The 25,775-nt window shown below is 46.1% G+C and overlaps 1 protein-coding gene and 1 long non-coding RNA gene across 2 annotated transcripts; one reads left to right on the top strand and one right to left on the bottom strand.

Moving 5' to 3' along the window:
• Positions 1-382: 382 nt before the first annotated feature.
• On the top strand, positions 383-4,636 carry LOC119337718. Its single transcript, XR_005163569.1, has 2 exons — positions 383-2,564; positions 4,081-4,636. It is a non-coding gene; the product is annotated as an uncharacterized LOC119337718 (long non-coding RNA).
• Positions 4,637-7,857: 3,221 nt separating this feature from the next.
• On the bottom strand, positions 7,858-10,087 carry LOC119341743 (putative disease resistance protein RGA1). The gene has a single exon (XM_037613598.1). It carries the CDS (start codon positions 10,067-10,069, stop codon positions 7,859-7,861), a length of 2,211 nt encoding a protein of 736 aa, XP_037469495.1. The 5' UTR covers positions 10,070-10,087; the 3' UTR covers position 7,858.
• Positions 10,088-25,775: the final 15,688 nt, after the last annotated feature.

Below are 25,775 nucleotides of genomic sequence, written 5' to 3'. Positions count from 1 at the left end.
CCATTAGTTTGGAAATTGTGACAATGTCACATGTCACTATAACTTGGTCGATGTGAGAGATGGGTTCTACCGACCGGAAGAGCAGCGAGACAAGTGTTTACATCAGCAGCAAGTTCAAGCTTCTCCGCACTGTAGGTTTTTCCAATTGAACACTAAGCCCTTATACAATACTAGGTACTTAGGAAGGTGCTTAGAAAAACGGAATTGCTAATTTTCATCCGGATGAAAATTATTCGTCTTCATCCGTTTTCTGAGCCGTACATTCTGTTGCGTCACGATTCGTGTTTTTTCTTTTTTCCGGTCCTCTTTTGGGCGCTAACTTTTCTTATCAGGCCCGCTACATTTTCAATCTGACCCGTTACGCTCCCCTCGCTATCCCACGTGTGTCGCTTCCTCTGTCTCTTCCCAATCCTCGTTGTTTCCTCTTTGCCATTTCACACACGCATCCCCCGGAACAGAGGTTGGGAGAGATAGCCATGGCGATTTGGATCTCCCTCTCGGCGATCGACGCAGTTGGTTGTTGGTGACTCGTCTGTGCTCTGTCCCGCTCCCCTGCTGCCTCCGCGCCCCGCTCGACCTCCCGTCGATTGTCTGCCCCCGCACCAACCCCGGCCACAATTTTCCCCCTCCCGTCGTTTTTGTTCGTCTGATTCGGCATTTTCTCTTGTTCCGTAGATCTGAATGGTAGTTTTAGGGGTTTCTTAGTCAGATCTTGTTGTTGTGTGTATTTCCCCCGCATTCATTCGTGTAGATGTGTGAGGTTCCGCCGGGTTTGATTCTCGTTTGCCATGGCGGATTTAGGAGGCGGAGTGCCCTGTGGTAGGTGGAGGTAGTTCCAGTTTCTAAGGCCGCTCGTCCCAGTCCATGGCGGGGCGAGGTGACTGGGGGTGGGGTGCTCCTTGAAGGGGTTTCACTGTTAGTTTGATTTGATCTGTAACTGCGGTGTGTTAACTTGTTTAGTTGTACTATTATGCGATAGTGATCTATTCCTAGGTTGTGCATGTAGGTTTCCCCTAGGATGACATCCACTTGGTTGCGTGGTTGTAGTTTTGGCAATATAGTTGACACACATCCACCTTCATGTGGATACAGGACTATATGAATGAGTGAGTTGAAGTTGTTGTCAGTGGTTGTTTTGCACTGTAATTCTGAATTGATTCATAGTGTATTCCCCATTTGTTATTACAGTGTAATTTCTAGTGGATTTACAGTGTATTTTCGCTATAGATTTACAATGTAGTTCTCACTGGATTTACACTGTAATTCCTAGTAGATTTGCAGTGTCTTTTCTTAGGGGTTTTACACTGTAATTTCTAGTGGATTGTACAGTGTAATCCCCAATGGATTTACAGTGTATTTCCTAGGGGTTTTACAGTGTAATTCTTAGGCGTTTTACACTGTAATTCTTACTGGATTGGGTGATGATTGCCTTTAGTCTATCACCTACGTTCTGCTCCACTCATTCTGTATTGTTTCTAGCACTACCATAACCCACTGCCATGCTACTACTAGTAATCCCAACCACTACACTGAACAAATAAAGTGTATATTTGCACTGTAATTTCATTTATTTCATTGTAATTTCAGTAGTGTGCAACTTGCAGTGTTTTTCCCTGAAATTTTCCAGTTTCTCAGTGTTCCTTTTAGTGATTTTGCAGTGTAACTTGCAATGATTTGTATTGCTATTTTCCAGTATTTTTTAGTGTTATTACTTAAAGCGGAGTAGTTTTGTAAATGTGTATGCTCATCCGTGCAATTTCATTCAGTTAGTCTCACACCGAGTCATTTTGGTATATATTTTCAGGAAAATCCCTTCAATCTGTGCATGTACATTCATGGACTCTAATTCAGAATTTTCAGGAAATAGTGATTTTACACTGTAATTCTAATTGGATTTACAGTGTAATTCTTTAGTGTATTTTAGTGGTTGATTACAGTGTAATTCTTAGTGTAGCTAAACTGTAATTTTTGTACTTACAGTCTATGTACTGGAATTTTCCGGTCTAACTTGCAGTGTAATTACACTGTACTTTCAGTGTAATTAATCTGTTTATTATGTGTAATTAAGCTGAATTTTTGTACTTACAGTCTATGCACTGATACTTTCCAGTCTAATTTACAATGTAAATACACTGTAATTTTCAGTGTAATTAACCTATTTTTTGTAGTTACAGTCTATGTACTAAAATTTTGCAGTCTAAATTGCAGTGTAATTACACTATAAATTCAGTGCAATTTGTAATGTAATTACACTCAGCGTTTAACCTGTGTTTTAATCTGAATTTTTGTTCTTGTAGTCTATGTACAATATTTTTCCAAGCTAAATTGCAGTGTAACTCTACTGTAATTTTTTAATCACATTTATGTCCTATAAGGCTTGTGGGCAGGCACCCCTTGTTATTTCTCCTGATGGCAATGTAAATTGTTCAGAGAAGCCACATAGACGAGTTTCCTTTGCAGCACATTGTACATCAGTGTTGAGTTTTCATCAAAAATGGGAGGAGGCTTGGTTGAGTGTATCATGTGATCATTTTTCCTCCAGCTGTCTATGATATACTTGTCAGGTATCCTCTCTACTTTCAATTGGATCATCACTCTGAGTATGTGTCAGGATAGGATTCCATCATTGTGAAATGCGCACCGGATGTATCATGCATGAGTACTTGTCTTGCATCAAATCTATCTGTACTAGGAAGTTTCATCTTCTTAGTTGTTTCGAAGGATAGGTCTCAACTTGATAAACCATATAGTTTTTCTTTTTCTTTTTCAAGCTCAAACACATGCAGCCTCGTCGTATCTTCCATCTTCTTTTGGATCTTCCTGAAGATCCGAATGTTGTAGAGCTCATGCCCTTGTCGTTTTATACTGTATTTGGACCAGAACTTCTTGTGCGCATCCTTTTTGTTTCTAGACAAGTGATCACATTCTTGCTCCCTCTCATGAATGACTTCTATTATCCTGTCATACTCTCTTAGGAAGCTTTTTGCACTGAATTTAGCCCCCACTCTCCTTTTGAATAGTGCATTTGTCATACTCTCTTAGAGGTACAACGACTGCCCTTTGATGCTATATTCCATTGCATCTGATTTGATTGCAGGCATCTGCACTCAATGTTTTCAGAAAGTATAAGTAATGAAGTGTTGTAGAATAAACAAGAGCATTTCTGATGTCCCCATTTGTCCTTTTTTGCGTATGTATGTTTATGCATATGTAGGGTGCAACAAGTAGGTCAGAAATGCAGTAAAGCATGTTGCAAGTCATTGACAAGGATTTTTTGTACAATTTTGTCTTTTGACACCAGAGTCATTTGTGTCAATTCCAGTAGTCTCTTCATACACGAGTTTCTGATTTCTTCTATTTATGTGCAAATCAGAGAAGATCAGAGTAAATTGATCAAACAAGTCACAATAATTTGATTTCAGTATATAGTTTCTTTTGTTAGTGCCAACTAGTGTCAGTGCTTAACATGATTGTCCTATGTCTTTTTGTGATCATTTTTCTTTCACTGTTAATTTTCATGGCAGATTAGATTCAGTGTAAACTAGTATCAGAACATAATAATTTGAACTACAACTTTGTACAGTACCATTATTTCTAAAATACAGTCATATATTCACAATTTTTTACTGAAATCTAATCTGCCATGTCTAAAATACAGTCATATATTCACAGATACAAGTGTCCAAACATGATCAAAAGTATCTGAACAATGTACAGTTTCTCAGCAGCAAAGTTTCTGAAATTACAGCAGTACTCTTTTTGTTTGAACAAGTTTTTCCTAAATGGAATTCATAGCTTCCTCATGCCCTCCTCCCATCCCCAGACTTTTTTTGGCCCTGTGTTGTAGCTATAGCTGCGAATTTCAGAGCACTAATTTTGCACTAGTTTTCAGAATCTAGTGTTCCAAAGTGTTATTCCTGTGACCATAGACTAGTAATTCGTTTGTTCATAGTCTAGTTGTTCCTAGGGTTTCTCCTGCTTCATGCTATCTTTTCGGTCTGTGTTCTAATCTTTGTTCTGTTAAGTTGTGTTCTTCAACATATGTGAATGATTCTCACAGGGAGCTTGTTCTTCTTTCAGATGTCAAGTGGTAGGAGAGAGATCTTGGAGGAGTGGGTGCATAAGAGGGGGGTGTTTACCTGTGTTTTTTCTGCATCTCCTGCATAATTTGTGTCCCAGATCATGGAGGAATTGCCCTCTCTTGTGTGGACCCATTCAAGTTCATGTTGCCGGTGTGTTTACAGTGCATTTTCTTAGTGGATTTACAGTGTAATTCTAAGTGGATTTACACTGTAATTCCTACTGGATTTACATTGTTTTTCTTAGTGGATTTCCAGTGTAATTCCAAGTAGATTTATAGTGTAATTTTAAGTCGATTTACACTGTAATTCCTACTGGATTTATAGTGTTTATCTTAGTGGATTCCAGTGTAATTCTAAGTAGATTTACAGTGTAATTTTAAGTGGATTTGCACTTTGGATTTATAGTGTTTTTCTTAGTGGATTTGCAGTGTAATTCTAAGTAGATTTACAGCGTAATTCTAAGTGGATTTACAGAGTTTTTCTTAGTGGATTTCCACTGAAATGTTTAATGTAATTATTTAATACAAATTATTTGGATTGTTATTGTATTTTTAGCGGTATTTACACTGTAATTTAGTGGATTTATAGTGTAATTTTAGTGAATTTTACATTGTAGTTCCTGTAATTCTTTAGTGGAATTATTAATGTAATTTTAGTTCTTTCCAGTGTGTATTTTGTCATTTCATTTTGGTCCTTTCCTCCCTCTGCTAACTTTAGCTTAGTAGACATAGGAAGACGGCTTGGCTATAACGTTGGGTGATTTTCTCCTTTTTGTTGCTTTCTTTCCGGGTTGGAAATATTGAGGTATGGACCCGTTAAAACATGTTGCTGGTCTGTTTAAAAGCAGGACAAATAGGAACAAACAGGGGACATGGGACAATGGGACACTTGTCATCCTGCCATTGGCGGAAAAATATGGCTGAAAGCAAATTGGTTTTCATCCGGATGTAAGATAGATAGTCCCTAGAAAAATAAACCGGATTTTTTTTCTGAAGCACTGGTGTCTATCTCTATAGGAGAGACGCCTAACTAAACGTCTGTCATGTACAAATAAACACCGGTGCTTAAGGAAAACCTGATTTATTTCTCCAAACACCTCTCTTGAGCATCTTGCATTGCACAAGGCCTAAACACACCTTTAGTTTACTGAGCCTTGCAACTGTACTGTGACGGAGGCTTTTTCTTCTTCATTTTCTGAAAAAGAAAAGGTGCATCACACCCTAGTTTTGATTGAAAGTGACAAACAATCAGTGGCATTGGACTTCGATCGAAGATAAGCGGTGGGGGTCACACTACTAACTAAAAAATTATGTTCGAACAACCAATCATCTGCAGAGCGGACGAACACAGCCAATCTGTAAAGACAATGTCGTTACGACCCAAATCAACCAAAGCTTATTTAGTTATTTAGATTAGCACTCGCAAGGTCGCACCAGCAGTGCCCAGACGAAGAGAAAGAACACCTTCCCTAAATATAGGTACCATAACCTAATGGCACAGGCATCATTCGCCAACTGTAGTTACATTAGGATTCAGTGAGATCGCCTGCAGAATCAGCCACATGAATTGCTGATGGGAATTGTAAATAAAATTGCCGAACAGTACATACGGTTGAGTTGCTTAATCCAAGGACTTAAGAAATGTACTTCATTTGTTTTTAGAGAACCTGGAGTCCATTTGTGGAGACTGGGGTACATGTTGCTGTATCAACTTCCTCAGAAACGCGGTACAGAAGTTTCAGTCCTCTAGTAAATTCCAAAATCTCCTCAAAGAGATGGATATACTAAGTACATGAATAAAAGGATGATGACAAGTTGGTGACACTCATCATATGAGGACTCTAGTAAATTCCAGTGGTGCCACTGGCCGGTGGATCAGTGATCACCATGACAGGCTCTATGAATTCAGGTTCAGCAGCGGCATAAGGCTGGGGGGCAATGGCGGCTATGGTTACATTCGGATCAACGAGATCACCTGCACCTGCAGAATCAGCCAGGTGAACTGCAGATGGAAACTGTGTGTAAATGAAATAGCACAACAGTATGTACTAGGATGATGAGGTCGAAGTTCCTTAATCTAAGGACCTAAGAACTACTAATTGTACTCCATTTCTTTTTATTGGACCTGGAGTCCGTTTGTGGAGACTGAACTAGATGTTGCTCTATCAACTTCCATGAAAACCCAAGCTCCAGCCCTCTAGTAAATTCCAAAATCTCGTCAAAGAGATAGATATACGTGCATATAATGACAAGTTGATAGCACTCATCTGACAGAACCGGGGTGCAATACTGTCCAGTGTTGGAGCCAGCAAGCTTTCACTTTCTGACTTGTTGCCTCACGGAAGAAAAGGAAAACAGCTTTGGCTGTGAAGCAAGCAGTACGACATGGGTAGAGTGAGCGTCCACGGCGACGCTAACACTCCGGATCACCTTATGCCTGCTGTCGAATCTGAAATTCCCTTCTGAACCTGTGGCAGTGAACCTCCAGCTCTGTCTGCACGTCATATGGATGTTCTTCCAAATACCAGAACATGTGGCCTGCAACTTCCGTCTTGCCAACAACTGAACAGAGAATTTGCATCATGGATTGTGCCCATCCTTTTTGGGTTGCCCATTCCATGCTGATCTTGTTCTTGTTCAGTAGCACCTATAGAAGGATTGTTCACCTAGCAGAAGCCCAGCTGTTTCCGGTGTAATAGGCCTGCATACACAGCACCCCTCATTCCATCAGCGATCGGTACTAAAGGCTACACATGTGTTGCATAATAAAGTTATGAACATAGTATAGGATCAAGTTTCCATCTGCTTTTTTGCGAGAATAAAGCATATCAAACTTCAAAAGCTCATATGAATTGTTCTCTACTTAGTTTTTTAGATTTTACAGGAGATACATGTTCAACAAGCTACAAATATTAAGTTTTACTCCCTCTGCAAACAAATGTAAGACGTTATGACCTAAAACGTCTTACATTTGTTTACAGAGGGAGTATTTTAATATGACCCCTTGTGTCAGGTTCCACTATCTCACGATATCTGCATCCTCTGCTAACAGAGCCGAAACAAAAGTTTTGTATCTTCCGGTGTGAGAAGTAACACCAAGGGGTAAAGAAACGAGAACCAAAAGAGCATTACAGGCTTATGGCATCGAGGTATTAAGTTGGTTTCTTCTTTCTCTACAATCGGGCTAGGTTTTCTTTTGCAACCAGTGATGAGTTTCAGAGTTCAAACTCTTGTTTGTAAAGGTATTCAACTAACACACACCGATCTGATTATTTTCTTGTTTCACCATGAAATACCAAAAAAGAAGCAATCTACTGCTAACGCCTAACAGCAAAATGTGCCACTAGATAGTAAGCATAACCATGCAATATATTAGCATTCACTAATTAAATAAGATACAAACAAAAAACATGCCGTGCATCATTCTATTTAACTTCAGTAAATCCGTTCAAAAAATGTAACTTGAGTACAATATACATTTATTACTCAGAAAATTTGCATTCCCTAAAGTGCAATTTAGCTTGACTGTAATGTCAAGTTGATTGGACCATCAAACCAAAATGGTTTACATGATTGCACTTAGCTCACAGCTTTATCCTAGCAAGTTCAATAAGCAAAACTTTCTGTCCAGACATCCATGACAGGCAGAAGTACACACGCACAGCTGTGGTACCATCTAAGAATCTTTAAGTTTGCTTATGCAAAAGTAAGGCATTACCCAAAGAAAACATACCCGAACGCAGATTCAGGATAGCAAAAAGGGCAACCTCCTAATATTTACCACCTACTAGCTTCCCACTTGCATCCTGGAAGGGCCGCAAACTTATTCCAATCTGGACCTTCCTTCCGTTGAAACTGCTCCTCCAGTGCTTGATGGCATTTAGACAGGAAAAATGTTTCAAGTGATACAGGAAGACCACTCCGTGGCAGTGACCTCAGCTGGGGGCACTGATCAATGGAGAGAACCCGGAGAGAATAAAAGCCATCCATATCAGGAAGCCACAATAAATCAGAACAATTGGTAATCGTCAGCTTCACAAGTGAAACCAGGTCACACAGCTGTCGCAGAGAAGATAATCCATCACAATACATTATAACCAGCTCTTTCAGTGTTGTCTGGTAGCCTGCTTTAGACAATCGCGTAACTTGAGGGCACCCGGACAAATGTAGTTTCTGAAGACATGGCATGTCATCTAAGTACGGTACATATTCCAGATCATAACAACGGGTTATCTTCATCTCTTCAAGGGACAACAGTGCTTCTGACCCCTCAAAAGATGATATCCAATCACAAATATAAATGTCCAACCGTTTCAGCATCCTCAATAGGTGCAGACTTACCGGTAGACTCGGTATCTCAAGAGAGCCACATTTTGATAGACATATTGTTTCAAGAGATGAAAGATTATTCAATAACTTGGAGAAAGAGGATGGTTGCAGGTAGCACTTTTCTAATGCAAGGCATTTAAGTGACAAAGGAAGCACAGGACATCCGTTCTCACCCAACAGTGTGGTAATCACTGAGCAAGTATTCTGCTCATCAATGCCAAATATTTTTAACTTTTTGAGTGATTTCATATTGTGAAAGACTATCATGGGCATGTGTACCAAACAGTTAACATAGGTCTCCATATCTTCTATAGACTCTAGGTGATGAGAGCGCAAGACATGGAAGGAGCTTGATACCAGGCGACAAAATGACCTTGATAGTTCAAAACTGTCAATCTGAAGCTTAAAACTGATATTTTCCTTGTCAAGTACAGCTATATGTCTGAGTGTACGAGGATGGGTAGGATATGATCTGAGCCGTGGACAGCCAGCAACAGAGATATGTCTGAGATTCTGTAACACTTTATCATTGTCCACAAGACACCACTCCAATTTAGGTAGGCGTTCCAGAAGCAATCTTTCCAGAGAAGGGAATCCAGCATGACCAAAGAACTCCTGGCTAAGTGCTTTTAGTTCTTCCATTCGCCGCACTTCAAGAGTACTGAGTAAGGGGAGATCCCCTAAAGGTGGAAGGACCTCCCATCTATTACAATCTCGTAGATAGATCAATTTCAATCTTCTCAGCCAATCAGACTCCAGCCAAGAAGGAGACTTGACACCTGGGTACCCACTGATAGTTAGGTCATCAAGATTGCGGTGCGGCTTTAATACATCAAGCACCTCAAAGCCCTTGTCCATATCATGAGCACCATCAAATGATCCCCATTCTAGCTCCAACTTAGAGATGTGCTCCTTCAAGTCTAGATGAGACTTTGCAGCCTCCTCCTTGTTTTTTACATTCTCCAGAAACCTAACAGAAAGCTCTCCCCTAATTTTGTTCAGATCCCTCAGTTGTACCAAACTTTGCTCCTTCTTATCGACAAGGAATTCTCCAGAACCCTCGATACAAGGAAGCTGATACACACCTGATAACATGAGAGTGTAAGCCTTCTCTACATCAACATGCACCAAGTTAATGAGCCTGCGAATGCTTTCAGGAAGACTGAAATGACCTCCAGTAGTGTTGACTTCCCTCCTTAAAAATTTCAGCTGTTTCCACTTGTTTGAGCAAGATATCCTCGCAGAGTAACATGAATGATACAACACAAACAAGGACTGTAGATGATTGAGTCTGGAGATTTTTGTAGGCAGTGGGTAATAAGTGCGTCGAATGGCTAGATAACGCAGGTGCATCAGATCATTGACAGCTTCAGGAAACCTTCCAAAGCAGCATCCGCTTACATCAAGTACCCGCACACTCTTGAGTTTATTGAGTATCTCATGACTTGAACAGACTTTGGAGCAGAACCAAGAATCATTCAGAATCATAAATGTACGCAATCTCCGGAGACCATCATAGTTCACAAGATCTCCCAGTCGTTCAGCAGACACAGACAAATGCCTAATGTAATGAGGAAACTCCCCAACGCTGCCATGGTCAACCCTGAAGCATTCCCCATTGGAAACATGAAGTGCGAGGTCATTCAGTGAATCATGCATAACGTAATATGTTTGATCTCCACAACGGAGCAACATTATTTCCTTTCCACAACCAATCATCCCCCTTTGATTTTCAGTGGGTGGGTCTAGGCCTATTTTCCCTCCCAACCAAATCTGACCAGCTCGGCCTTTTCGTAAGTTACGTAGAAAACTTTACGCTAAAGCTCCTTTTTTATGTTTCACTGTTTTCGTTCTTTGCACTGGTTTTCATTGGTTCTTTTTCAAAAAGAATCCTACACATTATATATTTTCCTTATACATCAAAACATTTTTAATACATGATTAATATTCTTTGTTGTCTATTGTTTTTGTACACATTGTAAATATTTGGTATACATCTAAGATATTTTTCTTATGCAGATTTAATATTTTTTATATACATGATTAACATAGTTTTTCAAAAAAATTGATGTTTTACTTTTTCATACACATTGTGCATTTTTATTATACATCAGAAAAAAAATTAATACATTACACATTTTTCATGTACATGATTAACATGTTCTCAAATATATGTTTTGATGTCTACTGTTTCCATACATATTTTACATTTTTGGTAGATTTTTCTTTTTCAAATATATGTTTTACATTTTTGGTACATTTTTCTTATGCATGTGGACATTACTTTTACACATTTAACATTATTTATAACAGTGTTAAGAAAACATTGTTTTTGAACTACACAAACATGTTTTGTACATGTATAAACATATTCTTGTGTTTTGAAACGCGTGAACATTTGTTAAATCTTAAATGTTACAAACTTATCTTTCGAAATCTATCAATAATTTTAGTTACTTATGCTTATAAAAATTTACACAACTTTAACCTTTTTCAAATTCTAGATCATCGGTGTAACTGGATAAATGCTCGCAGTCCTATAGTCACCAGCTCGTGGACAGAGATCAGGTGGCAAGCCACGCTGCAACATGCGGCCATGTATCAGCCGTCCAACAACATCCAACACACAACAGTGACTCAAAGCAAAAGAGGTCTCCACGGTTACGCTTGAGCATCCATCCATCACAGCAAAACAAAGGAAATGCTCCAGACTTGACCGTTCAGCCACTAGACAATACTGCCTCCGTTTCAAAATAGATGACTCAATTTTATATTAATTTTTAAAATTCGTACGCAGGGAGTACAAAGTAGCATTCTTCACTCAGTTAACAAATTATACGAACAACTTATATACATAGTTAGGATCGGAGGGAGTACGTATATAAGTTGACCTTGACAATACTGATCGGAGGGATCCAACTTATAGCCTCGTGCAGAGATATGCTAACAGTCTATTGCAGAGATAAGCTGCAGTTTTTTTTTCAGAGAGAATGAATGAAAAAATTAGTAGAGATAAGCTGAAGTTTTTTTTTCCACAGAGAATGAATGAAAAAATTAGTAGAGATAAGCTGAAGTTTTTGCAGAATAAGCTTCAGTTTTTGCAGAGAGTGAATCTACTTAGAAGAGAATATGTGACTCTCTTGTACTAGTACAGAAATTAGCAGAGTTAAGCTACAGTTTTTCTTTCACCTTGTATACTTCTCACTCCCACGCAACACAGAAATTTAAAAGAAATAGCAGAGATAAACAATATGTGATTCTCTGCTAGTACATAATTTAGCAGAGATAAGCAGCAGTTTTTTTACAGAAAATTGCAGAGAAGCAGCAAACAATATTGCCATCCTTCCACACAGTATATTTTTCTTCAGATTTCTCACGGGACAACAAGCCACTTATCATTAAAATTCAGAAGCTCTTGTACAATTTCAAGTGTCGATGGTTTCATTCTGAGCTAACGGAACCGGAGAGGTATCTTAAAAAAATTCAAGTGTAGAAATTTGGCCTCACCGGTATGCTCTCGGTGCGCTCGACCGTAGAGCATCTCGTAGAAGTTGTGCCCGTCCCAAAAGCTGTGTCACCCATCTACATTGTGTCGTTGCGGCTCATTTTTTTTCGAAAAGGGGTTTTACCCCAGCCTCTGCATCAGAAAGATGTATACGGCTCATATTATTAATAAAAATATCCAGCAACAAGTCTCCAAGTCTTGAAGTATGAAATAAACAAACGCTCATAAGAGCTAAACAGAAAGCCACAACCGGCTGGCAAATAAAAATAGGAGCACTACATGCCTATCATATTACATGACCGCCATCCAAACCGGTTGAAAATATTCTGAGCTACCATCTCCCATCGGGTAGATGCAGTAACCAAACGCTCCCTGGCCTCCGTCGGAATGACTAGCGACCACATACGGATCAACGCTGTGGCCCTGAAGATAACCTGCAAAAAGTGAATGTTCGTTGATCTGTTAAAAACCAAATCATTTTCTGCAGTTCCAGACTGCCCATAATAAAGCACAAACGCCAACACGAATATGCCTCGCTGTATCGGAGTCAACCCCATCAAGCCACGTTCCAAATAACATGTTGATGAAAGTAGGCGGATTAATATTAAAAGCAATATGAATCGACCGCCATAGAATCTTAGCCAGCGGACAATCAAGAAAGAGGTGTTTGATAGTTTCGTTATGGTCATAAAAACTACATCTAGCAGAACCCATCCAATTGTGTTTTGCCAGATTATCCTTAGTCAAAATAACTTGTTTATGCACGAACCACATAAACACTTTGATTCGCAAAGGTACCTTTACTTTCCAAACGTGCTTCGAGGAAGGAATGACGCTAGAGTTTATGACGTCCAGGTACATGGATTTGACCGAGAACACGCCGTTCTTAGTTAGTTTCCAATACAACTGATCTGGCTGCTGAGACAGCTGCACATCCATCAAATGTCTTACAAGATGAAGCCAGGCCTCCCAACGATTTCCAACTAGCGTCCTCCGAAAACTAATATTGGGGGGAGTGGATTGTAGAACGGTTGCAACGTAAGCTTTTCTACGTTGAACAATGTTGTACAGAGTAGGATATTGAAGTGCAAGGGGAGTCTCCCCAAGCCACGTATCCTCCCAGAACCTCGTATTAGCTCCATTTCCGACTAAGAACCTTGTCCTGTTGAAAAAGAGTGGCTTGACTCTCATCAAGCCTTTCCAAAATGGCGAGTCAGTCGGCCTCGCTGTCACCTGGGCCAAGGTTTTAGACTGAAGATACTTATTTCGCAAAATCTGAGCCCAAGTAGCCTCCGTCTCAGACGGAAGTTTAAACAACCACTTGCTAAGGAGACATCTGTTTTTGACTTCCAGATTTTCAATACCTAAACCCCCTTGGTCCTTCGACCTACAGATTATATCCCATTTAGCAAGCCTATACTTTCGTTTAAGCTCATCACTCTGCCAAAAGAATCGAGATCGATAGAAATCTAGCCTCTTCCTGACACCCATCGGGACCTCGAAAAAGGATAGGAGAAACATAGGCATACTGGTGAGGACCGAATTAATCAAAATTAATCTCCCTCCATATGACATGAGCTTCCCTTTCCAACAGCTCAGTTTCTTCTCAAAACGATCCTCGATGCATTTCCACTCTTTGTTAGTCAGCTTACGATGATGAATGGGTATACCTAAATACGTGAACGGTGACGTGCCCAATTCACATCCGAACAATTATTTATACGCCTCCTAGTCATCATTAGCTCTTCCAAAACAGAACAATTCGCTCTTGTGGAAGTTAATTTTGAGCCCAGACAATTGTTCAAATAAGCATAACACAAGCTTCATGTTTCTCGCTTTCGCCAAGTCGTGCTCCATAAAGATGATAGTATCATCAGCATACTAAAGGATGGATATACCACCATCAACTAGATGTGGAACAAGGCCACCTACCTGCCCCGCATCCTTAGCCCGTCCTATTAAAATAGTCACCATATCAACCACTATGTTGAATAGGATCGGTGACATGGGATCTCCTTGCCTTAACCCTTTGTGTGTCTGGAAATAATGACATATATCGTCATTCACTTTAATCCCTACACTCCCTTTTTGCGTAAAGGATCCAATCTCGTTTCTCCAGACCGTGTCAAATTCTTTTATACGCAAAGCCTGTTGAAGGAAAGGCCATTTAACTTTATCGTATGCTTTTTCAAAATCCACTTTAAAAACAACGCCATCTAGTTTTTTTTGAGTGAATCTCATGGAGCGTTTCATGCAAGACGACAACCCCTTCAAGGATATTTCTATCTGGCATGAAAGCAGTCTAGAACGGTTGCACAACTGAATGCGCAATCTGCGTAAGTCTGTTCGTCCCAACCTTGGTGAAGATTTTGAAACTAACATTAAGCAGACATATAGGCCTGAACTGCTCAATGCGAACGGCCTCTGTCTTCTTAGGAAGAAGAGTTATCGTTCCAAAATTCAGCTTAAACAAATGAAGTTGTCTATTAAAAAACTCATGAAACATCGGCATCAGGTCTCCCTTAATGAAGTGCCAACACTTTTTATAAAACTCCACCGGAAACCCATCCGGTCCTGGAGCCTTATTATTTTCCATTTGTGCGATGGCCTCAAACACCTCTTTCTCCGTAAAGGGAGCAGTCAAAATCCCATTCTTGTCAGTCTCAAGTTGAGAAACATCCTCAACCCTTGACTCATCTAAAGACACAAAATTCTCTTCCGGAGGTCCAAACAATTGCTTATAATAGTTGGTAATGTAAACTTTCAGGTTTTCTTGACCAACTATCGTTCCTTCGTCTTGTTCTAATTGAAAAATTCTCTTCTTACGATGCTTCCCATTAGCAATCATATGAAAGAATTGAGTGTTATCCTCGCCTTGGACGATTTTGCGAACCTTAGCTCGCAACGCCCACTTCAATTCCTCCTCGCGGAGAAGCTCTTTCAGCCGCAACTCAGCCTCCATCTTAGTTTCCAGCTCACTGGTACCTAAGATAGAAGTTTCAGCTTTTACTTCAAGGGTCTGAATAAGTAGAAGGAGTCGCTCCTTCTCCGCCTTATATATCCCATGCGTATGCTTAGCCCATCCACGAAGGAACCTTCGAAGTTGACGAATCTTGCATTGCCAACGCTCAATGGGTGACCTTCCTCCTGAGTCTTTAGCCCACTCTCTAGCTAACAACTCGAGGAAACCTTCTCTTTCAAACCATGCAAGTTCAAACGAGAAAATACTCTTGTTACCCACATGAGTTTGAGCCCCTGAGTCAACTAGTAGCGGCGTGTGATCCGAGATACCTCGTGTCAACGCCTGCACTGTTACCAGGGGAAACTTCTGTTCCCATTCGACACTAGCTAAAACACGGTCAAGCTTCTCAAAAGTCGGTACCGGTAACAAGTTAGCCCAAGTGAATTTCCTACCCGAGAGCTCTATCTCTCTGAGATCCAAGCTTTCAATGATAGTATTGGACATAAATGACCATCTGCCGTCAAAATTCTCATTATTCTTTTCCTCCCTTCTTCGAATAATGTTGAAATCACCCCCCACTAAGACAGGGAGCTGCTCATTACCGCAGACACAGACCAGATCGGCCAAGAAATCTGGCTTGAGTTCTGGTTGCGCGGCTCCGTAAACCGCCACCAAAGCCCAATCAAATCAGTCGGCCTTAGTTCTGACCCGAAACTTTACCGCAAACTCTCCCAAAACTACACTCCGAACTTCCAAAGTTTCACACTTAACTCCAAGTAAAACCCCACCGGATCTTCCTCGAGGGGGGAGGCAATGCCAGTCGAAATCTACCCCCTAGATAAAGTGCTAAGAAACTGTGGAGTGAAGTTGCCTCTTCCAGTCTCAGACAAAGCAATAAAATCCCAATGATGTTCAAGAGAAGCATCCACTAGAAACCTTCTTTTTGCCAAGTCTTTAAGACCTCTGCTATTCCAGAAAATGCCTCTCATATTTCATCATGAAATTTTTTAGAGGTACGGATCCTAGCACTTCTACGCACAGCCGACATTGGATAAACCTTCCGTTTCCAAGTCCGTTTAGGCTTAATGCGATCATCAGATCGGTCACCACACTCGGGCTCTGCCGCAATCATCAAAGACTCATCTACATGGTTAGATGTCTCAGGATAAGCATAACCCTCCTCCTCCTCCGTCTCCGGTAACGCAGGGTCAAGATCGGCACACAAACCATCAAGAGCCCTAACCCCAAGCGCATCAATATCCGACTCATTCATAGGCTTAACGGCAGCTATGTGACAAATCATTTCTAACGCTCGTTCATCTTCCAAATCAAGAATGTCATTAACAGACCTAGAGATCTCTATATCATTATTACCAAGTGATACTCCTAGTTGGTTTGCATTGTGAACAATCTCATCATTGGTAAAATGCATAATTGAAGTCGATTTATTAACAGACATACCAGTGGAGATCTCGACTTCACGCAGCTTGGCCGCCCTTGTAGCACACCTCAGCTGCATGTCATCAGCGTCTGGCTGCTCCCGCAGCCTCCCGCTGATCCGCCTCCCCTCAGAGACAGGATCTAGGATCCCACCAAAGGCGACGACCTCCTCGCGCGAAGCTCTGCTAGAGGAAAGGCCTCCTGCCTGTCCCCCAACAGCGGTGATCTGGGCCGGGACCACCAGCACAGCACCACAAGACGACGACATCTCCCGCGGCCTGTCCACGGAAGTCCCGCCAAAAGCCGAGACCGGCGAGACCAGCCTAGGGCGATCCGGGGAGAGTGGCGATAAAACGGCCACGCCACCCGACCCGCCCTCCGTAGCAGAATGCGTCCTGGCAAGAGGGGATACGGCAGCCTCCTACATGCCCACCCCTCCGCAAGAAGCTGGCCTCAACGGAGGGAACGCCGAGCTTGCCCTCGGCTCCGACGGCGAGGCAACTCGGAGCGCCGGGCCTCCTGCCGTCACCTCCAACCGAGACCACGATCGCAGCCACCTCCACCATAGCCGGGGGAAAGGTAAGAGAAGAGGGAGGGGCCTCCTGCCCCTCGGCACCTCCCACCTTAACAGGCTTCATCACACACGGACTCACCACAGGGCTCACAGGATCAACTCGGTCGCACCAAAGCCTAGGCGGAGCCGAGAACGCACCCAAGGAACCAAGCTACAAAGTGCTCGTCGGGACCGCACCAGTTGACCCAACAGGAGCGGTGTCACCAGAATCAGACGGACCCGAAGGCCCCTTGGCCTTATCATCATCACTCTTAGCAGTATCATCCTGGTTCCCCGAAGCACCTCCTCCCTCAGAGGTGTCCATGGGATTATCATCCTCAAACTCACTGAAAAGGTTAGGATCCTCATACTCAACATCCAACTGATACAGAACGCCTTCATGTGTCCAAGGCACCACGTCTGGCAGGAACTCAATGTTAGCAACACTGACAAGTAAATGCGCCACCCCGTGAGCACGTGTGAACTGCATATCCACCTGCTCAGTCTTGCCAATCAAAGAACCCAGGCTCCATGTCACCAAAAAGTTGTCCAGGGGAGCAAATGGCGCCCCAGAGAAACGAACCCAAATCTGAGTTAACGGCGTGCCCTGCGGCTCCTTCTTTTTCCACTCATCAAACTGCAACACAAAACTAGTGCCCGTGACCCTGCTCATACCGAACTTGAGGATTCTCAGCCGATCCTCCTTAGACAGGAAATCTACTTTATAAGTTGTATCTGTGAGCTTGAGCAACGACCACTAAAAATTACCCGGAGCGAGATCCCTCAACTACTGAATGATCTGCGCCTCGGTCAACGGTCCATGAACCACCTTCACCACACAGGGGAAGGAGGTCTCCACCGCGGGTGCCAAGGGTTCCACACTGGGAGACTCAAAAAACATCAACTCCGAGCAGCAAACCCCGTATATCTGAACGGAAGGTTTAGGCCCCAACATAAGAGGACACTCGGCGGCTGTATGTTTAGGTTTCCGGCACAAGTCACATAACTCCGCAGTGCATTCAACCAAAAAGTGTCCCAGTTCACCACAACGGAAACAGGTTAGCTTCTTCTTTTTAGCCGCCCACTTGGACACCTTGTCAACCTCGGACTTCTCCGTACCTTGCTCAGAAGCAGAATCTCCAGTCTGCATGGGCTCCGGCAACGTGACTGCAGCCAGAGCTTGAACCGTCTCCACCGCCACCTGCGGTAGAGCCGATCCACCGTCAGCCACCTCCGGCTCGGCAGAAGTCTTCGGCTGCCTTGGCGGAGGGTGACGCCGGTTCCCGCCCCGACCTCCGCGGAAATGACCCCGGAAAGAGCGGTTATTAGGGCCAACCGCACCCTCCACAAAGTTTCCAGGCGGTCCTTGGAAACCCCGGTTGGCATTGCCGTTGTCCACCCAAGCATAGCCACGGCCACCTCCGGTAGACGAAGAGCCCCGATGCAGACCAGAACCATAAGCATCATATCCATCATCGCCCCACTAACCGCGTGGAGGGTTACGATCATCTCCCGCAGACACACCCGCCCCGCGACCGATCGAGCCTTGGCCCGAGCCACCACGACCACCCGCCATCTGCCTCGGTCACGACCGTTGGGGCGGCGGCGGCTCGGCCCTAGGTGGCAGCAGCGGCTGCCCTAGGCTGGGATTGTGGAGGAGGCGCGGTCCTTGGTGGCTGGGGAAGGGCCGCCCTAGCCGGAGGCGGAGGAGGCGCCACCCGAGGCCACGGCGGAACCACCCGAGGTGGAGGCGCCACCCGAGGCGGCGGCGCTGCCCGCGGGGGAACCGGCGCGACAGCAGCCGCAGCCTGAGCAGCGGAGACCCCCGTGGCCCCGGTCGGGTTCCTCACTGCCGTCACGACCCGCGGTGGAGGCGGCTTTGGCGGCATGCAGCCGGACGAGGTCCAGGTGGCAGGCGGCGGCCAACGCCGGCGAACCCCGAAGCAAGACGTCGCAAGGACGCCGACGGAAAACCAGGCTTCCCGCGACGGCGAACCCTAGCACGAACGGGGTGAGAGGAGGAGGGAGATCGTGCATGCGGGGACGACTGACCCGAGGCCACCACATGCACGTCGCCCACACCCGCCGCAACGCAGGCCTGGCCAGCCCCCTGGGCCTGTAGCCCAGTACTAGCCAAGCCCATGACGCCATCGATCGCTTGCGGCCCATCTGTGCCCAAAAGCGAATTCAAACGCGCAATTCTGGCCGCCCGAATATCACGCGCACTGGCCACCGCCGGCGATCGCTGCGGCACCATCCGACCACCCTTCTTCTTTCTCCTAGTCACTCTCGTCCGACACTCGGGACGGAAAAAGTCGGACAAGGTGATAGCCGGCAGCCCCACCTTCGGCAACGGTCCACTCCATGGTTTCACTTTCGACTTCTGCGAAGGAACCGGGGTACCGAGCGATAACGATTTCTTGCAACTCACCATAGGTTTAGTCACCGGGATAGATGTTACCAAGCCAAGCGTAGATGGCGGCCGAACTGTCGTTTCCGGCAGATCATCGTCGTCTTCATCCTCATCAGCAAGAATCCAGAAACGTCCCCCAAACTGCTGCGTAGGCTTTGGTCCGTCGGCGTCCTCCGTAAGATCAACTACGACAGTTTGTTCTTCGCACTCCATGGGCACCTGCACACACTCAAGAACCTCGATATGGAAAATATCAATCGATAAACGCTTACCGATAGCAAGCTCTTCGTCAACGTTGAGATGTCGTCCGGCCAAAATTTCTCCTTCTTCATCTCGGATCATCATCCAACGAGACGAGTGCGAGTAGATCAGGCCATTGATCCATCGCCCCACCTCTCGAGCATCTTCAAAACACACGTACCATTTCGTCGGATTCAAAAACCCCCGATCCCGATCCTCCGTCGAGGGATCTCAACGAGAAGCCGGGGAAGGGGGCAGATGGAGCGCCGCCACGGGAGCCACCACAAGCGCCGGCCGCATCTCATCCAGAGGAAGAGGCGGATCCGGCGACAACCACAGCGGCGGCCGAGGCGGAGGCGTCTCTCCGCGAGGCGGGTCAGCCAGGCGGATCGGCGGCGGTGAAAGCCCCCCTCCGTCGGCCCCCAAGCCCTCCCCATCGGCCGGCGGGAGCGGCGGCGGTGGCTCCGGCTGGATCGGCGGTGACGGAGACTCACGCCCGTCGCCACGCCCGTCGCCCATTCCTTGCATTAATGTATAGTTTTTTGGTTCCCGTCGTCGCGGCTCGTACGTATGGTGGCGGAGCCGACAGCTGGGACAGGCGCCACGGGAAGCCCCCTGGCACTATGGTTCCAGCCCGACGGCAGGTGCGTGTCCTGTGGCGCCACGATGCCGAAACGGGCGAGCTTCTACGCCTGCTCGATGGTGAGGTCGTGCGGCCATCCTCCCAACGAGATTGTGCCGCGTCGCTGAAAGTAGAAGTGCCATGTTGTTTTATTCAGTATGTATATAAGCTGTTCATATTGTTAACTGATTGAAGACTATTGCTTGTATTGTCTAGTGGTTGAACGGAACTCTGGAGCATTTCCTTTGTTTTGTTGTGCTGCATGGATGCTCAGGTGTAACTGTTAATGCCTCCTTTGCTTTGGGTCATTATTGTCCCTTGGATGCGGTTTGGACGGCTGATACATAGCCGTATGTTGCAGCGTGGCAAGTTACCCGATCTCTGTCCGCAATAGTGCGTACGAGCTAGACTGATAGCAGCGAGATCGTGTTTGAATCCTCGGGCTCGGCGTCTAAGAGCATCTCCAGCCGTTGGCCCTTCAGGGGCTAAAAATCGCCCTTTGGGGACGCACCGGCGCTAACCCGCGCGCTGGGGGCGTGATGCCCCCAGTTGCCCCCAGTCGCAGCGCCTATGTTTTTTTTGAGAAATTTAAACACGACACAAACACGGCGCAAATTCATTGCAAACTTCAGTGAGTTCGTTCAAACTTAAACATATTTTACAAAAAAAAGAAAAAACTACTAGGGGCCGCCACTCGCCATCTCCATCGCCGCTCCTCGCCGTCTGACTCGCCGCTCCCCGCCGCCCGCCGCTCGCCCTCGCAGTTCTACATGCCGAGGAGGCTGTAGAACCGCGTGTAGTCGCCGCCGCTGTCGTCTCGTCGTCGGCGGCGGCGGCGGCGACGCCGCCTCCGCCGCCGCCGTCCCTGCTGCATCCCTCCCCCGGTTGGCGCGGCAGGTTGGACGGTCCGGGGGCGTCCTCGTCGTCGTCGCTGTCGAGGATCACGACGCCGTGCTCGTCCTCGCGCCCACGCTTGCGGGCTTCGATCTCCTCCAGGGCCCGGCGCTGCTAGACCATCTCGTCGCGGAGGTAGTCGTCCCGCGCCGACTGCAGGGCGTCCTCGTCAGAGAAGCCGCGCCGGGCTATCTCCTCGTACTCCGCGGAGAGGCCGGGCTCCGGCTTGGGCTCGACGAGGACGAAGCGGCCGGATGGGAGGGTGGAGTCGCCGATGCGGACGCCGGAGCTGCGGGTGCGCGCGCTGATAGGCGTGTCCTGGGGCTCCGGCTTGACGGGGCGGAGGCAGGGAGAGCCCAACGAGCGGCCGGACGAGGAGGAGGACGCGCCGGGCCGCTCCATGCGCCTCGGCGTCCAGGAGCTCCCACAGCGGCGTGAGAAGGACGGGGGAGCGGGGTACTCGAGGCGCGGCGTGTTGCCGCCCTCGATGTACTCAAGGACGGCCTCCAACGTGCGGCCGGGCACGCCCCACCACCGGCGTCGGCCCTCGGAGTTGAGCCTGCCGGAGGGCACGACGTCGTTCGTCGCCTCGAGCTGCTCGGCGTGGCGGCGGCGGAAGTAGGGCTCCCAGAGCGGGCTGTCGGGGGTGTACCGCGGGCCTTCCCTCGCCGCCCGCGGCAGGGACGCGCGGATACGTGCGATCTCCGCACGCCGCGCCGCCCCGGTGGGTGGTGGTGGCACCGGCACGCCGCCGGCGCTGATCCTCCACGCTCCGGGCACCGCATGTCCGGCGGGGCCGGGTACTCGGCCTCGAAAAGGAGGCGAGCCTCGTCCTCGTGAAGATGGCGGCGCCCGAAGCTATTCGCCGCCGTGCCGTCGCCTGGGAAGCGCTCGGCCATCCTTCTGAACTGGAGACGGCGAGAGGAGGAAGGGGGAGAAATGGGCGCGTCGGCGGTGGAGTGTCTCTGCGTGTCTCCGGCGCGCTGGTGGTCGGCTTATATAGGCGGAGGCCGGCGCGTGGTAGGCTTGGCCGGCGCGTTACGCGTGGCGGGCGAGGGGACGCGCGTCGCCCGGCCTTCACTGCCCCGCCCGTGAGGCATCAATGGAGGCTGACCGGCGTGGCAGTGCGCGCAGCTTTGACATTGATTCACCGCGGGAAACGAGGCGATGAGGACGGCGAAGCGGCGAGAAGAGAGTCGAGTCGCTGACGCGGATGGCCCACGGCGCTTTCACGCCAAAAAAGATTAGCCCGGCGCTCCCGAGCGTCCCCCAGCACGCCGGGTTTGGGTTGGGTCCGCCGGCGCCAATTTCAGTCCGAGCCGGCGAAAAATGGACCCCTAGGGGCGCGACTGGGCCGATTTTTTGACACCGATGGCCGAAAAATCACCTGGAGGGCCTTGTTGTGGGCGCGGCTGGAGATGCTCTAACTGCTCGCTCACCCTCATGCATGTCAACAGCCCAGTCCATAGGCGGAAGGCATTAGCATGAGGAGAGACCGAGAGAGGAATCCACTTGCTTGGTTGAAACCTAATTTAGGCATGCAGCGGCCATGAGTGGTCATTTGCATAATGAAAGCGTGAATAGCTTTCCTCACTTGTTGGGCCTATAAATTGAGCAGGTACCCAACTTCAGTCCTATTATGTGCTTCGTCCATGTAGCCCCGTAGAAAATGACATGTTTTATTTGTGCCAACTATGGGTTAGGATGTTAGAGGACAACTGATATGTTACTCCACGCTCGCATGTGAGATCCACAAAGTTATAAATATGTTTGATGTGCCCAGTCGTGGTAGAACCTTGAATCCACATACTGGTTCTTATGCAACAGGGCATCTCATGAGGTACGATCCACATACTGGTGGTGATGTTGCGGTGCTCCGAACACGTCTGGCGTATATCAGCACCGACCTAATGCATCTCATTGTCGCGTCTATGGGGCCGTGCAAGCTGCTAAGGCATTGGATCAAAAGGTCCAAGGCAGGGACGTCTGAGCCGTTTATCGTAGATCTCCCTGGCGAGACATGCGTCAGTAAGTGAACAGTAACCTATAATAAACAATAATTGTACTTATTAACTAAGTATGAATAGTAATCTTGTGCAAACAGTAATCTTTCCCATGAACATTACTATGGGTGAACAGTGCTCTACCTGACCAGTGTTTCTAGAAAATGCAAACACACTTTCTTTCTTGTGCAAAATGCAGATACACTTAAAAGAATGATGGACATGCGCGCTCGTTGCCTTCCTCACTATCATGGCAGACGACATGCACGCTCGTCGTCTTCCTCACTATTATGGGGTAGCATGTCAGGTGGAACGTCGACAACCTCGATGGCGTGGGCTCATGGACGTGGGTCACTTGCGAGGGCACATGCATAGAGGTGCCGCGGTTTTGCTTGGAGGCGCATGGCTCGCCTCAACGACCAACGTCGCACTGGAGATCAAGATAGCTAGGGTTGGGGAAGGAGGTGCTTCCAAGTGCTGCACCGGAGACGAAGGTGGACTACCCCGTCAGTGCCGAGAACGGAAGGTAGAGGAGAGGCAGCAAGGTGGGGATGAAGTGGGGAGGAGGAGGTGCGGCGGGGCTAGGAATTTTTTGAATGAAAATTTGAAACGGGATAGGGGAGAGGAAGGTGTAGCAGGAAGAGAAAGAAAAAAAGAGGCGAGATAAGTACCGATCATGGGACGCGGGGCGAGATATTTCTTGAAGTGAAACCTACCACTGTAGTTGTAAGACATCTTCACGTTATTTCTCAACGGAGGCAGTAAAAAATTCAAAAAAAGAGAAAATCCAAAGCTCAGATGCTTACACGTGTCACTTAGAGATGAAGCAGCAGCTACAACGTGAAATGCACATGGTGAGGACTAGCTTAGTCACTTCAATTATTGTGTATATTTCTTTCTTGAGAAAAATGTAGATACACTTAAAAAATGATGGACATGCGCGCTCGTTGCCTTCCTCACTCCATGGCGGACGACGTGCGCGCTCGCCGCCTTCCTCACTATCATGGGGCAGCATGTCAGGTGGAGCACTCACGACCTCGATGGCGTGGGCTGATGGACGGGGGTCACTTGCGAGGGCACATGCATAGAGATGTCGCAGTTCGCTTGGAGGCGCATTGCCCGCCTCAACGACCCACGTTGCACTAGAGATCAAGATAGTTAGGGTTGGGGAAGGAGGTGCTTCCAAGTGCCGCCCCGGAGACGAAGCTAGCCTACCCCATCAGTGCCCAGGACGGAAGGTAGAGGAGAGGCGGCATGGCGGGGATGAAGTGGGGAGGAGGAGGTGCCGCAGGGCCGGGAATTTTTTGACTGAAAATTCGAAACAGGGTAGGGGAAAGGAAGGTGCGGCAGAAAGAGAAAGAAAAAAAAGAGACAAGATAAGTGTTGAGCGTGGGACCCGGGGCGAGATATTTCTAGAAGTGAAACCGAGCACTATAGTTGTAAGACATCTTCACGTTATTTCTCAACGGAGGCAGAAAAAATCAAAAATAAAAGAGAAAATCCAACGCTCAGGTGCTTACACGTGTCACTTAGAGATGAAACATGAGCTACAACGTGAAATGCACATGGTGGGGACTAGCTTAGCCACTTTAATTATTGTGTATATTTCTTTCTTGAGCAAAATGCAGATACACTTAAAAAATGATGGACGTGCACGCAATGGCTAGCCTCGGACATAGAGACATAATGATGTGTCTCGTACTTTGTCCTGTACTGAGTTCCTCGCACTGAGCAAAGAGCACCCGCACCTATTTCACATAGAATTGGTGGGAGCTAGGTACAGAAGACCCGGTATATAGACCCTTCAGTTGTTTGTCTTCTTATATCTCCCAGGATGTTTCAAAGTGTCCAAACAACTTCAGTTTATGAGTAAGGGAATCTCCAACGTGGATTCTTAAATCTCCCGCATCCATTCGGACCGAGCGGTCCGAACCTCGCAAGCCATCCAACGGCATCTCTCATCGGTTCACGGACCAGTTTGGACTTCCTTTTCCCGCGAGTACCAATTTCCTTTTTTTCTTGTAATTTCTGCTAAATTTCTTGTTGTCTAATTTTTCTTCCCTATTTCTGCATGGTTTTGTGTTTTTAATCTTGTATGCCTAGTTTTCTTTATGTTTTGTTATATGCATGAAATTTTTAGTAATATGGAATAAATGTTTTTACAATACAGGATGAACATTTTTAAGTACGCTATGAGCATTATCCAAAATATGCGTTAAACATTTCTCAAATGCGAGATGAAAGTTTTCTAACATATGGGTGAAAACTTTCAAATAAACATAAACACTTTTTGATATGTAATTAACATTTTTCAAACTATGCAATTAACATTTTTCAAATACATGATGAGCATTTTTTAAATATGTGATGAACATTTGAAATACTATAAACATTTTTATAGGACCAACGTCCTTTTCAAATTTGTGATGGACATTTATTTAGCACGAACGTGGACATTTTTTCTTTTCTTTATTTTACTAATGTTAATATTTTTAACTGTGAAATAAAAGGTTCCAAGGAAAAATTGCTAAATCTAGGACATGGGTGTGGCCCATTCGCTCCCGCATGTGGACGTTACCCTTCTTTGGCGCCCTAAGGTGGAATATGAGGTCACGTTTTTTTTTGTTGCAGCCCACCACAAATACTAAAGATGTCATTTACTCCCTCCGTTCTTAAATATATGTCGTTTTAGAGATTTCATTACGGACTACATACGGAGCAAAATAAATGAAT

This window comes from Triticum dicoccoides, chromosome 7B, assembly GCF_002162155.2.
Source record: "Triticum dicoccoides isolate Atlit2015 ecotype Zavitan chromosome 7B, WEW_v2.0, whole genome shotgun sequence".
NCBI classification, from domain to species: Eukaryota; Viridiplantae; Streptophyta; class Magnoliopsida; order Poales; family Poaceae; genus Triticum; species Triticum dicoccoides.
This window is presented reverse-complemented; position numbering and strand designations above follow the sequence as displayed.